Raw genomic sequence first — 14,356 nt, forward strand, 5'->3', positions numbered from 1 at the left:
ACTGCCAAGGCACCACAGATCTGACTAAACCTGCTCCAACTCTGTGTATGTATCATTTTCAAACCCAGATACACACCCACACGTGTCTCTGCACACACATATGTGCGTGTGCATCCACTTAAAGGGATTCCTTCTTTTTTCATATGCAAGTGAGAGAAACAACGCTTTGGAATTAATAAATAACTATGAACAACCAAGCTCCTGGGCTACAGAAAGAGCTCTTTTCCCCACATGGCTCCTTAATTTGGGTATTACTTGAGGCTCTGAGCTGTGCTCTGAGCCCACAAGGGCTCCCCCATTTCTGGCACGAGACCCCCGTGGCACAGCTCACAGGGTGTGATGGCCACCACAAGGTTCCTCATGGTGAAGACATCTCCTCATGGATGGGGGGACACCTGGAGGGAGGGAGGAACCTGGATGTTCCTCACTGAATGTATGCACACCTACACTGCAGAGAAGACATTTGTGAAGATGCCTGGCAGGTCCCAGCCCAGTGCTCAGCCAGTGTACTGCTGCTGGTAGCGCAGGTTGAGCTCGCGTAGCTCCCGTTCCTGAACCCACTGTGATTTGTTGGATTTGGTGGAGCGGTTGGAGCGGGTGGACTGGGCGGACTTGGTGCTCTGGCAGCGGGAAGATGCCCTCTTGAGAAGGTTCTGTGAGATGGAACGGTGTAGGTTCTTCATGGAGGAAGAGGCTGCCATGCTGACCACCCACGGGTGCTTCAGGGCCTGAAGGGCTGTCATCCTGTCACTGGGGTCCACCGCAAGTAGACGATCGATGAAATCCTTGGCCAGGTTGGAAACACTGGGCCAGGGCTGAAACACAAAAGAGATTATTAGAATGAGACATCCCAGCACAGCTTTGCTAATTAATTCCTCCCATGCCCAAAAGGCGCTTTGGGGCATTCTGCTGCTTCTGTTCTCTCTTTCATCCTCAAATCTTCCAAGTTGTGACCAACACTATCTGCCCAAGGAGAATGAGACAAAACTACTTCAAGAGACCGTTGGGGGAGAGGCTGAGTTAGCCTCTACACAAGCATGGAGCGTGGATCCCTCCAGCAGCTGGGTTTGGGCGCTCAGCTGACCCTGGATCTCAGGGGTCTTCCCAGGTGCCTCAAGCCTACAGACACCTACACACATGTGTGCACACACACACAATCAGTCTCAGTCAACCCCAGACTCAACCATCTCTCCAGCAGCTGGCTGGGACTTCCCTGGTCCCTCTGGTCACCAGATCCTCATGTGGTCTCATCCTTGCCCTTAGAGACACACACACACTCGGACATCCCCAGTTTCCAGGTCCTTTCACCCCCTCGTCTGGCTCCATCTTCTCCAGCAGTCACACATTGGTCACACACTTGCTCACACACGCATGCTTGCTCCAGTTGCTGCACCATGGACACACACGGGCTCTCAGACCTACATCCTGCTCTCACCTCATCTTCTCATGTCATCTTCCAAAATTACACAACAAAAATAGTAGTAGCTGTATCCCATGAAGACCCTCCTCAATCCAAGTGCTTTGTATCCGATGAAGCCATTACTGCTTGAATGCAAGATGCACTGCTCAGAGGATGGGTCAGCGACCTCTGCATCAATCCTGAAGTGAGAACATTGCCTTTAGCATGAGGTGAAGGTTGGGCTGTGGACAAAGCTAGGAAGAAAACAGTGGCAAAGTCCACTGTAAGAGTGGAGGAGGCAGTATGGCTAGTGTGAAAACCTAAGTGATAACTGGACCCAGGCTAGAGCAGGTTTCTGCAGTCACCGGCTGTTGTGGGGGGTCTCACCCATCCTGAAACCACCAATACTGAATTTTTCAAGTACATGGAGACTACATCCCAAGCAACATTAAAAAAAGCCTGAGCAGATCCATGCAATGAAGCAAAGATTCCAATATAATAATTAAGGTAATGTCCAAACACATGAGTGCAAACAGCATGTGTAGTTAAAAAAGGAAGATGACTACTCTGTGTCTTTCACTCTTCATTTGGCGAGGAGAAACCCAGCTAGTTTAGAACTGGGAGTCCACCAAATGTACAGTCAGATATAATGCCCTTTCCTTGTGCAAAAGGTCTAAAAAAAGTATGTCCTGATTTTTTTGAAGGCCATCTATTGCTACCAAAAGCAATTTTTTCTTTCAAGAGACTTAGGCACCAGCAAGAGAGTTGCTGTATCCACAGGAGGATTTTATAATGAAAGGCAGGATCTCCAAGAGTTTCAGCCCTGCTCCCGGGCCACAGGCAGTCAGTGGCATGGCCAGAGATGAACTCAAGCAACCTGGTCTAGCGGGAGTTCCAACCCCCTGTGGCAGGGAGTTGGAACTGGATCATAGGATCATAGAATCATAGAATCAACTAGGTTGGAAAAGATCTTTAACATCATCAAGTCCAACCTCTACCCCAGCACTGCCAAGGCCACCACTAAACCATGTCCCTAAGGGCCTCGTCTACACAGTGTGTGAACACTTCCAGGGACGGTGACTCCACCACTGCCTTGGGCAGCCTGTTCCAATGCCTGAACACCCTTTGGGTGAAGGAATTCTTCCTAATCTCCAGTCTAAACCTCCCCTGGTGCAGCTTGAGGCCGTTTCCTCTTGTCCTGTCCCTTGTTACTTTGGAGAAGAGACTGACCCCACCTCACTACAACCTCCTGTCAGGTAGTTGTAGAAAGTGATAAGGTCCCCTCTGAGCCTTCTCTTCTCCAGATTAAAGCCCCCCAGGTCCCTCAGCCATTCCTCATCACGCTTGTGCTCCAGGCCCTGCACCAGCTCTGTTGCCCTTCTCTGGCCCTGCTCCAGCACCTCAATGTCTCTCTTGTCGTGAGAGGCCCAAAACTAGACACAGGATTCGAGGTGCAGCCTCACCAGTGCCCAGTACAGGGGGACAATCACTGACCTGGCCCTGCTGCCACACTTGTACTGATACAGGACAGGATGCTGTTGGCCTTTTTGTCAGCCTGGGCACAAGCTGATGTTCAGCAACATCAGTCAGCACCCCCAGGTCCTTTTCCACAAGCAGCTTTCCAGCCACTCTTTCCCAAGCCTGTAGCATTGCATGGGGTTGTTGTGGCCCAAATGCAGGACCTGGTACTTTGCCTTGTTGAACCTCATACCGTTGGCCACAGCCCATTGATACAGCCTCTCCAGATCCCCCTGCAGAGCTTTCCTACCCTCCAGCAGGTTAACACTCCCACCCGACTTGGTGTTTACTGAGGGTGCACTTGATCCCATCATCCAGATCATCAATGAAGATATTAAACACCAAGCCCTGAGGGATACCACTAGTTACTGGTTGCCAACTAGATGTGACACCATTTACCACCACTCTTTGGGCTCTGCTGTGGTTTAAGCCCAGCTGGTAACTCGGAACCATGCAGCCGCTCACTCACTTCCCCCCTTCTTCCTCCCCCTGCTCCCGGAGGGATGGGGAGGAGAATCAAAAGAATGTAACTCCCATGGGTTGAGATAAGAACAGTCCAGTAACTAAGGTGTAATACAAAACCACTACTGCTACCACCAATGATAATAATGATAAGGGAAATAACAAGGGGAGAGGATACAATTGCTCACCACCTGCCAACCGATACCCAGCCTGACCCGAGCAGTGATCTGGGCCTTCCGGGTAACTCTCCCCGGTTTATATACTGGGCATGACGTGCTGTGGTATGGAATACCCCTTTGGCTAGTTTGGGTCAGGTGTCTTGTCTCTGCTTCCTCCTGGCTTCCCCTCCTCCCTGGCAGAGCATGAGACTGAGAAAGTCCTTGGTCGGAGAAAACACCACTTAGCAACAACTAAAAACATCGGTGTTATCAGTGTTGTTCCCAGGCTGAAAGTCAAAAACACAGCACTGCACCAGCTACTAAGGAGAAAAAATGACTGCTGTAGCTGAACCCAGGACAGCCACCCAGCCAGTTTCCAACTCAGCAAAGAATCCTCCTATCCAGGCCATGAGCAGCCAGTTTCTCCAGGAGAATGCTGTGGGAGAGATTGTCAAATGCTTTACTTAAATCCAAATACACAATGTCTGCAGCCTTTCCCTCATCAACCAGGCAGGTCACCTTATCGTAGAAGGAGATCAGGTTGGTCAAGCAGGACCTGCCCTTCATGAACCCATGCTCACTGGATGACCTATAAGGTCCCTTCCAAGCCAAACCAGTCTGTGACTCTGTGATTCTAGCCAAAGAACTGCCTGATAGGATGATCAGGGTGCAGAAAGTCTTCTTTTAAAAGCAATGACTAAATCAGTCTGGCTTACTCAGCTCAGCTAAAGTGGGATTTATGATCACTGTCACTAACTATGCAAGAGAAGAGAGTGAAGATGATATGAACTAATTGAAAGAAAATACCAGTACATGAATAAAAACCTATAAATGTTCCTGAATGTATTCAGGATTGAAATGGAAATACTTCGAGCCAAGGTGCTCATGAGGGAAGCACATCCTTCTCCTATGGACCAGACACCACTTCTGCACTGTGAAACCACATCCAAAATCCACTCCCCTCCCCATCTCAAGAATAAAATCAGCAAGCACAAAAATTTCTTACAATTTGAGCTTTTCTGTCTACTGCTTTCAAATATAGTTTGTCATGACCTGCCTTAAATCACTTTTTCTTAGCTGATGAAATGCATCTTGACCATGAATGGTAAGAAAAAAACACAGGCGCTTGTTAGAATAGAACTGGGACAATCTTTGATCAGACACTCATTAAAGTGTTTGTTTATGTCCTGGGTTCAGCTACAGCAGTCTTTTTTTCTCCTTCTTAGTAGTTGGTGCAGTGCTGTTTTTTTGACTTTCAGCCTGGGAACAACGCTGATAACACACCGATGTTTTTAGATCTTGCTAAGTAATGTTTACTACAACCAAGGACTTTCTCAGTCTCCTGCTCTGCCAGGGAGAAGGGGTAGTTGGGAGGAAGCAGAGCCAGGACACCTGACCCGAACTAGCCAAAGGGGTATTCCATCCCACAGCATGTCATGCCCAGTATATAAACTGGGGGGAGTTACCTGGAAGGCCCAGAACGCTGCTCGGGTTGGGCTGGGTATCATTCCATATGTCAATTGGCAGGTCAACGCATCGTGTTCCTTTTAAACTCTGGATCTCCAGTTACAGATGACCTTTGGCTTCTCTCTTCCATCGACAGACATCCAAACGAAACCCAGCCACAGGAGGTTTTCCCTCCCCTTTTGCCAAGCTTGCCTTCAAAGACTTTAAAAACACTATTTTCTGTAGCTTTTTTTCAGACTCATTTATCAGCTATTCACACAGTTAAACTCACCAAGTCATCATGACCTGTCTACACCCCATTAACTTCCAGTCACTTCTTTCCATGTCGTCCTCCTTGCAGACAAAGATCACCCCACTCCATTTCCTTCATGGAGGACTCATTTTCCACTCTAGAAATAATGCTGATGAGATGTCTAAGCTAATGTCTACCTGTCATGGTTTGAGCTCAGCCGGTAACTTGGAACCACGCAGCCGCTCGCTCACTCCCCCCCCCTTCTTCCTCCCCCCACTCCTGGAGGGATGGGGAGGAGAATCGGAAGAATGTAACTCCCACGGGTTGAGATAAGAGCAGTCCAGTAACTAAAGTACCAAAAAAAACTACTGCTGCTACCACCAATAATAATAATGATGAGGAAAATAACAAGGGGAGAGGATACAATTGCTCACCACCTGCCAACTGATACCCAGCCCGACCCGAGCAGTGATCTGGGCCTTCCGGGTAACTCCCCCCGGTTTATATACTGGGCATGACGTGCTGTGGTATGGAATACCTCTTTGGCTAGTTTGGGTCAGGTGTCCTGTCTCTGCTTCCTCCCAGCTTCCCCTCCTCCCTGGCAAAGAATGAGACTGAGAAAATCCTTGGTTGGAGAAAACATTACTTAGCAACAACTAAAAACATCGGTGTTATCAGCGTTGTTCCCAGGCTGAAAGTTAAGAAACACAGCACTGCACCAGCTACTAAGAAGGAGAAAAATGACTGCTATAGCTGAACAGAGGAAAGTATCCACCCCTTATTCCATACCATTCATGTCATGCTCAGATCCCACATCTCTCAACACACCATCGCCCCTGTCCCATATATACACATATATGTACACCCACACCCACACACAAAGAGAAAGATATCATTCCCTAGTCCATGGACCAATCCCTGTAAAATTACTGAATTCATCCAGTTCATGGTGTCAGGCTCCATCTCTTGTAATAGTCTTTCAGGGCAGGAGGGACGGTGTGTAGTGTTGGGTTGTTGCCTGCTGATGACACCGCCAAACTCATCTGGTCACTGCTGAGCTCGTATGATTTCCTCGAAATTCATTCTTTGTTGAGGTGATGATTGGAGGGAAGACAGGGTCAGTTGCTGGCGACCTAAAGATATCTAGCTGGTGGGCTATAAAAGTGTTATAGAGCAGGCAACAGCATATAATTGAGTTCATTGGCTGTTTTCCCCCAAAATTAAATCCCCTTGAGGTACACATCGGACTTCCCCATCTTCCCGCATTACCCACCAAGTATATCCAGGTCCCTGAGCAAAAGCAACCCCACGAGTGGGTTTGCCTTTACCTGAAGCAGGAATAACCCAGACGACTGTCTTCCCCAGGAAATTCTTTATGTGCACCACAGGAACTTTATCCCCCTCTACAGGACATAAAAGTTCTGATTGGGCTGGGCCAGCCCTGTTGGCAGATCCCCTCGTGTTGACCAGCCAGGTGGCTTTTGGTAAATGTGTATCCCAGTGTTTGAAAGTCCCACCACCCATTGCTCTCAGGATAGTTTTTAAGAGCCCATTGTACTGTTCGATTTTCCCAGAGGCTGGTGCATGGTAGGGGATGTGATATACCCACTCAATGCCATGCTCTTTGGCCCAAATGTCTATAAGCTTGTTCCGGAAATGAGTCCCACTGTCTGACTCCATTCTCTCTGGGGCGCCGTGTCACCACAAGACTTGTTTCTCAAGGCCCAGGATAGTGTTCTGGGCAGTGGTGCGGGGCACAGCATGTGTTTCCAGCCACCCGGTGGTTGCTTCCACCATGGTAAGCACATAGCGCTTGCCTTAGTGGGTCAGTGGGAGTGTGATAGAGTCAATCTGCCAGGCCTCCCCATACTTGTGCTTCAGCCATCGTCCTCCATACCAGAGAGCCTTTAACTGCTTGGCTTGCTTAATTGCAGCACGTTTCACATTGGTGAATAACCTGGGCGATAGTGTCCATTGTTAAGTCCACCCCTCCATCACGAGCCCATCTATATGTTGCATCTCTACCTTGATGGCCTGAGGTGTCATGGGCCCACCAGGCTAAAAATAATTCACCCTTATGTTGCCACTCTAAGTCCATCTGAGACACTTCAATCTTAGCAGCTTTATCCACTTGCTGGTTGTTCTGGTGTTGTTCCTCAGTGGCCTGACTCTTGGGTACATGAGCATCTACGTGGCGTACCTTCACCACCAGGTTCTGCACCCGAGCAGCGATATCTTGCCACAATGCAGCAGCCCAGATGGGTTTACTTCTGTGTTGCCAGTTGCTCTGCTTCCATTGCTGCAACCACCCCCACAGGGCATTTGCCACCATCCATGAGTCAGTAGAGAGAGAAAGGACTAGCTATTTTTCTCGTTCAGCAATGTCCAAGGCCAGCTGGATGGCTTTCACCTCTGCAAACTGACTTGATTCACCCTCTCCTTCAGCAGTTTCTGCAACTTGTTGCAGGGGCCTCCACACAGCTGCCTTCCATCTCTGATGCTTTCCCACATGACTGGGATTTCCTATTCGAGCTCATTGTGTAATTACTGTGGCCCACTTACTCCATGTAGCATCAGTTGCATGATGGGTAGAAGAGACCCTGCCTTTGAACATCCAGCCCAGCACAGGCAACCGGGGTGCCAGGAGAAGCTGTGCTTCAGTTCCAATCACTTCTGAAGCAGCTCGAACCCCTTCATAGGCTGCCAGTATCTCTTTTTCAGTGGGAGTATAGCTGGCCTCGGATCCTTTATATCCCCGACTCCAAAAGCCGAGGGGTTGACCTTGAGTCTCCCCTGAAGCTTTCTGCCAGAGGCTCCAGGTAGGACCATTCTCCCCAGCTGCGGTATAGAGCACATTTTTCACATCTGGCCAGGTCCGGACCGGTCCAAGGGCTACTGCATGAACTATTTCTCGTTTAAGTTGTTCAAAGGCTTGTTGCTCAGGGCCCCATTTGAAATCCTCCTTCTTCTGGGTCACATGATACAGAGGGCTTACAATCAGACTGTAATTTGGGATGTGCATTCTCCAGAAGCCCACAACACCTAAGAAAGCTTGTGTTTCTTTCTTGTTACTTGGTGGAGACATTGCTGTTATCTTGTTGATCACGTCTGTGGGGATCTGGCGACGTCCATCTTGCCATTTTATTCCCAAAAATTGAATCTCCTGTGCAGGTCCCTTGACCTTACTCCGTTTTATGGCAAAACCGGCCTACAGAAGGATTTGGAGTATCTTCCTCCCTTTCTCAAAAATTTCTTCTGCTGTATCGCCCCATATGGTAATGTCAACGATGTACTGCAGGTGTTCTGGAGCTTGCCCCTGTTCCAGTGCAGTCTGGATCAATCCATGGCAGATGGTAGGGCTGTGTTTCCACCCCTGGGGCAGTCGGTTCCAAGTGTACTGGACGCCCCTCCAAGTGAAAGCAAACTGTGGCCTGCATTCTGCTGCCAAAGGGACTGAGAAAAATGCATTGGCAATATCACTTGTGGCATCCCACTTGGCTGCCTTTGACTCCAGTTCACATTGAAGTTCTAGCATGTCCGGTACGACAGCACTCAATGGTGGTGTGACTTCATTCAGGCCACGATAGTCTGGTGTTAGTCTCCACTCTCCATTAGAATTTTGCACTGGCCATATGGGGCTATTAAAGGGTGAGCGGGTCCTGCTGATCACTCCTTGGCTCTCCAGTCTACGGATCAGCTTATGGATGGGAATCAAGGAGTCTCGGTTGGTGCGATATTGCCGCCGGTGCACTGTTGTGGTCACTATTGGCACTTGTTGTTCTTCGACCCTCCACAACCCCACAATAGAAGGATCCTCTGAGAGACCGGGCAAGCTGGACAGCTGCTTAATTTCCTCTGTCTCCAAGGCAGCTATACCAAAAGCCCATTGATACCCTTTTGGGTCTTTGAAGTACCCTCTCCTCAGTTCTTATCTCAACCCGTGGGAGTTACATTCTTTCCATTCTCCACCCCATCCCTCCAGGAGGGGGGGGGAAGAAGGAGGGGAGTGAACGAGCGGCTGTGTGGTTCTGAGTTATCGGCTGGGCTTAAACCACGACATCGATGTATTGCAGGTGTTCTGGAACTTGCCCTTTTTCCAGTGCAGTCTGGATCAGTCCATGGCAGATGGTAGGGCAGTGTTTCCAGCCCTGGGGCAGTCAATTCCAAGTGTACTGGATGCCCCTCCAGGTAAAAGCGAACTGTGGCCTGCACTCTGCTGCCAAAGGAATTGAGAAAAATGCATTGGCAATATCACTTGTGGCATCCCACTTGGCTGCCTTTGGCTCCAGTTCATATTGAAGTTCTAGCATGTCCGGTATGGCAGCACTCAATGGTGGTGTGACTTCATTCAGGCCATGACAGTCTATTGTTAGTCTCCACTCTCCATTAGAGTTTCGCACTGGCCATATGGGGCTATTAAAGGGTGAGCGGGTCGCGTTGATCGCTCCTTGGTTTTCCAGTCTATGCGTCAGTTTATGGATGGGAATCAGGGAGTCTCGGTTGGTGCGATGTTGCCACCTGTGCACTGTTGTGGTCATGACTGGAACTTGTTTTTCTTCGACCTGTGCATCGATATCTACTAGAGCCTTATACTCCTGTGGGACTGATGTGCCAGGCCATCTGATCCACACAGTCCAGTAAACCCCATTGTCCCTGTCCTCCACCTGGCTGCAGGCAGGGCCCCTCTAATAGCCATCATAAGATCCTCCACTTAGGTCTTATAGAAATGGATTAGAATTCCTTATCAGAGGAGTTGGAGTAAAATCAGCTCTTCCACTCCACCTGGGAAGCTGCTCACCAGAGACCAGAGCAGCAACATTCTTGGGAGGATCATCCTTGACCCTTGTCCTCTTCAATTCATGCACATGTTCCTCCAGAACTGAGGTAGGTTTTCCATCCCACTTTCTCATGTCTTCTCCGTGATCCCACAGGTAAAATCATAGGGTGGCCTGTGGCGTATACCTCCTATATCTTCTCTCTTGGGCAATAGGGCGCCTTCTGTTAATAGTTGAGACATGGGTTGGTACACATCGGGAGCTGGATAGATCGTCTCTCAATTGTTTGAACTCCTGGGTCAGGAGTTTTTCCACATCTGAAATGATGGAAGGGGTGAGATTGTCTTCAAACTCTCTGAGTTGATGACTCAATTCATCCACTGTTGGTGGTGCTGCCTCGCTCCACGTCATTGATGCCAATGTGTGGGCATATGATTATGGTGCACTCTGTGTAAACTTCTGCAACGAGTCATGTACATTCGACTTGATCTGGATCTATGGGTGCATTCCCAGCATCTGGCATAAGATAGATCATCTCTAGAATGGCTGACTCCCTCAGGGACTGGATGCCTCTCTCTATTGAGTATGGAACTCTGTCCGGGGACAAGTGATGAGTCAACTGAGAGTTTGTTGGTCAGGGTCAAAGGGAGAACAGAGATGGGGGACATTACTGTGGGGGTCTGTTACAGACCACCTGATCAAGAGGACTTTGTGGATGAAGCACTCTACAGACAGATAGGAGCAGCCTCATGCTCATAGGCCCTTGTCCTCATGGGGGACTTCAACCACCCTGATATCCGTTGGAGGGATGGTACGGCCTGGCATGGCCCGGCACAAGCAATCCAGGAGGTTCCCCGATTGTGTGGAAGACAACTTCCTCTTTCAAGTAATAGAGGAGCCGACAAGGAGAGGTGCCATGCTTGACCTCATGCTCACCAACAGGGAGGGACTGGTTGGAAATGTGATGCTCCAGGGCAGCCTTGGCTGTAGCGATCACGAGATGGTCAAGTTCGAGATCCTCAGGACAGTGAGAAGAGCATGCAGCAAGCTCACTGCCTTGGACTTCAAGAGAGCAGACTTTGGCCTCTTCAGGAACCTGCTCAGTAAGGTTCCATGGGATATAGTCCTAGAGGGCAGGGGGGCCCAAGACTGCTGGTTGATATTCAAGGATCTCTTGCTACATGCTCAGGAGTGTTGCATCCCAACTAGAAGGAAGTGTGGCAGGAGGGTCAGAAGACCTCCATGGATGGATAAGGAGCTGCTGAGGAAACTTAGAGGGAAAAAAGAAGCTTATAGAAGGTAGAAGCGAGGACAGGCGGCCTGGGAAGAATACAGGAACATTGTCTGGGAAGCTAGGGACCAGGTTAGGAAAGCTAAGGCCCAGATAGAATTAAATCTGGCAAGGGATGTGAAAGATAACAGGAAAGGCTTCTATAGGTACGTAGCAAATAAAAGACAGACTAGGGACAATGTGGGCCCTCTCCGGAAGCTATTGGGAGAACTGGTTACCATGGATTTGGAGAAGGCTGAGGTTCTTAATGACTTCTTTGCCTCAGTCTTCACTGGCAAGTGCTCTGGCCACACTGCCCAAGTCTTGGAGGGCAGATGCAGGGACTGTGAGAATGAAGACCTTAGGCCCACTGTAGGAGAGGATCAGGTTTGAGACCATCTTAAGAAGCTGAACGTGCATAAGTCCATGGGACCAGGTGAAATCCATCCGTGGGTCCTGAAGGAGCTGGCGAATGAAGTTGCTAAGCCACTGTCCAGAAAGTCAACTGTATCCTGGGCTGCATCAAAAGAAGCATGACCAGCAGGTCAAAGGAGGTGATCCTGCCCCTCTACTCTGCTCTCATGAGACCTCACTTGGAGTACTGTGTACAGTTCTGGTGTCCTCAACATAAAAAGGACATGGAGCTGTTGGAGCAAGTCCAGAGGAGGGCCACGAGGATGGTAAGAGGGCTAGAGCACCTCCCGTATGAAGACAGGCTGAGATAGTTGGGGCTTTTCAGGCTGGAGAAGAGAAGGCTGCATGGAGACCTCAGAGCAACCATCCAGTATCTGAAGGGGGCCTACAAGGATGCTGGGGAGGGACTCTTCCTTAGGGACTGTAGTGGTAGGACAAGGGGTAATGGCTTCAAACTTAAACAGGGGAAGTTTAGGTTAGACATAAGGAAGAAGTTCTTTACAGTGAGGGTGGTGAGGCACTGGAATGGGTTGCCCAAGGAAGTTATGAATGATCCATCCCTGGAGGTGTTCAAGGCCAGGTGGGACGGAGTCTTGTGTGACATGGTTTAGTGTGAGGTGTCCCTGCCCATGGCAGGGGGGTTGGAACTAGATGATCTTAAGGTCCTTTCCAACCCTAACTCTTCTATGATTCTATGATTCTATTCTATGATTTATTTTGTTAAAAAACAGAATCCTAAAGCAGCTTAATATGTTTAAAAACTTAACATGTTAGAGTCCTTCCATCCATCATTAAAATGCCAATATATCTGTCACACCTAAACGTATGAGAACAATCATTAATTTATTCTGGGTTTTTGACAGTTGTCTTACTGCCACTTCAGAATCACAAACTTTGCCACTCATTAACACTTTCCTAGTGCGTTTCCCCTCACAAAGTCATGGTGCTCAGGAATCTAAAGACTTTCCTCTCTTATTAAAGCTTATAAAAGCTTCATTTTTAAATTTTGCCAGTGAGGGATATAGGCAGAAACACAACTTGCAAATCTGGATGCCCTCACTTTCTCTAGGTGTGATTCTTAGTGAGGTTACATCTACGCTTGGCAACTGTGCTGGTAAAGGAAGTGGCTGGTAGCTGAGATCTCCCACTGTGATCAGAAGCAAGTTTGCAGGAGCTGTGGCAGTGGTGGAGTGATGGGACTCTGGGAGGGTAGGGGCACCCATCTGCTGCCTAAAAATCTGCCTCCCAAGGTTCCTCCTTACACAGTTATCTAAGAAAACTATCCTTCAATCCTCCAGTTTGTCACATACTCAGCTCAGGAGACAATGCAGATCGATTTCGGAAATGCTCACGTCTCCAGATGCAGAAGCAAGTGCCCCTTTGTCTGCCATAATTTCAGCAAAGGTGTTTTTCAGACTACACTTGGATTTGTATCAGAAATCAGACAAGGTATGTACACACCACACTGCAAACACTCACCCTGGCACGAGTTTCAACAGCAAAGCATCAAGCAGCAGCTTATCACAGCTGAGGTCTCCCCAGCTAGAAACCCACAAGCATCCCAGTTCTGCTCTACAGGAAGAGACCTCTTCTTTCTTTACACACACATTTTTAAAAGGAGCTCACTATGCTGCTCTGAAAGCAGTTTTGGAAAGCAGAGACAAAACAGGAAAGGATTTTAAAAGCCAGAATCACAGATTTTTTTAACCCTGGTGATGTTACCACCCTGCACACGACAGCCAGCTTCTGCTCATTACAAAGACCCATCTACAGAGAGCTTCTTGCTTGAATTCCCCTCACCATAACCCCTGGCACATTCACCTCGCCTGAGTAACTGTATTTTCCTTTCAGGATCTGCTGATACAAGCGGGTGCGGTTGTTGTGAAACATGTACCGCAATTAAGCAAGCCAAGCAGTTAAAGCCTCTCTGGTATGGAGGACGATGGCTGAAGTACAAGTATGGGGAGGCCTGGCAGATTGACTATATCACACTCCCACCAACCCGCCAAGGCAAGTGCCATGTGCTTACCATGGTGGAAGCAACTACCTGATGGCTGGAAACATACGCTGTGCCCCACGCCACTGCCCGGAACACTATCCTGGGCCTTGAGAAACAAGTCTAGGGGCAACATGGCACTCCAGAGAGAAGTGAGTCAGAAAATGGGACTCATTTCCGGAACAAGCTTATAGACACTTGGGCCAAAGAGCATGGCATTGAGTGGGTATATCACATCCCCTGCCATGCACCAGCCTCTGGGAAAATCGAACAGTACAATGGGCTCTTAAAAACTACCCTGAGAGCAATGGGTGGTGGGACTTTCAAACACTGGGATACACATTTACCAAAAGCCACCTGGTTGGTCAACACGAGGGGATCTGCCAACAGGGCTGGCCCAGCCCAATCAGAACTTTTACGTACTCTAGAGGGGGATAAAGTTCCTGTGGTGCACATAAAGAATTTGTTGGGGAAGACAGTCTGAGTTATTCCAGCTTCAGGTAAAGGCAAACCCACTCGAGGGGTTCCTTTTGCTCAGGGACCCGGATATTCTTGGTGGGTAATGCAGGAAGATGGGGAAGTCCAATGTGTACTTCAAGGGGATTTAATTTTGGGGGAAAACTGCCAATGAACTCAATTGTATGCTGTTGCCTGCTATATAATAC

General features: G+C 48.8%; 1 protein-coding gene across 1 annotated transcript; it reads right to left on the reverse strand.

Moving 5' to 3' along the window:
• Positions 1-273: 273 nt before the first annotated feature.
• Positions 274-13,585, reverse strand: LOC115619226 (serine/threonine-protein kinase H1-like). The gene is made up of 2 exons (XM_030511279.1): positions 13,517-13,585; positions 274-815 (listed from the first exon to the last, which is right to left on the reverse strand). The coding sequence occupies exons 1-2, from the start codon at positions 13,583-13,585 to the stop codon at positions 498-500; spliced, it is 387 nt and encodes a 128-aa protein (XP_030367139.1). The 3' UTR covers positions 274-497.
• Positions 13,586-14,356: the final 771 nt, after the last annotated feature.

Source organism: Strigops habroptila, chromosome W, assembly GCF_004027225.2.
Source record: "Strigops habroptila isolate Jane chromosome W, bStrHab1.2.pri, whole genome shotgun sequence".
Lineage (NCBI taxonomy): Eukaryota > Metazoa > Chordata > Aves > Psittaciformes > Psittacidae > Strigops > Strigops habroptila.

Coding starts and splice junctions, on each gene's coding strand:
- LOC115619226 (XM_030511279.1), bottom strand. CDS start 13,585: ATGTTTCACAACAACCGCACCCGCTTGTATCAGCAGATCCTGAAAGGA. Junction 816..13,516: donor AATACAGTTACTCAGGCGAG/GTGAATGTGCCA, acceptor TTTGTGTTTCAG/CCCTGGCCCAGTGTTTCCAA.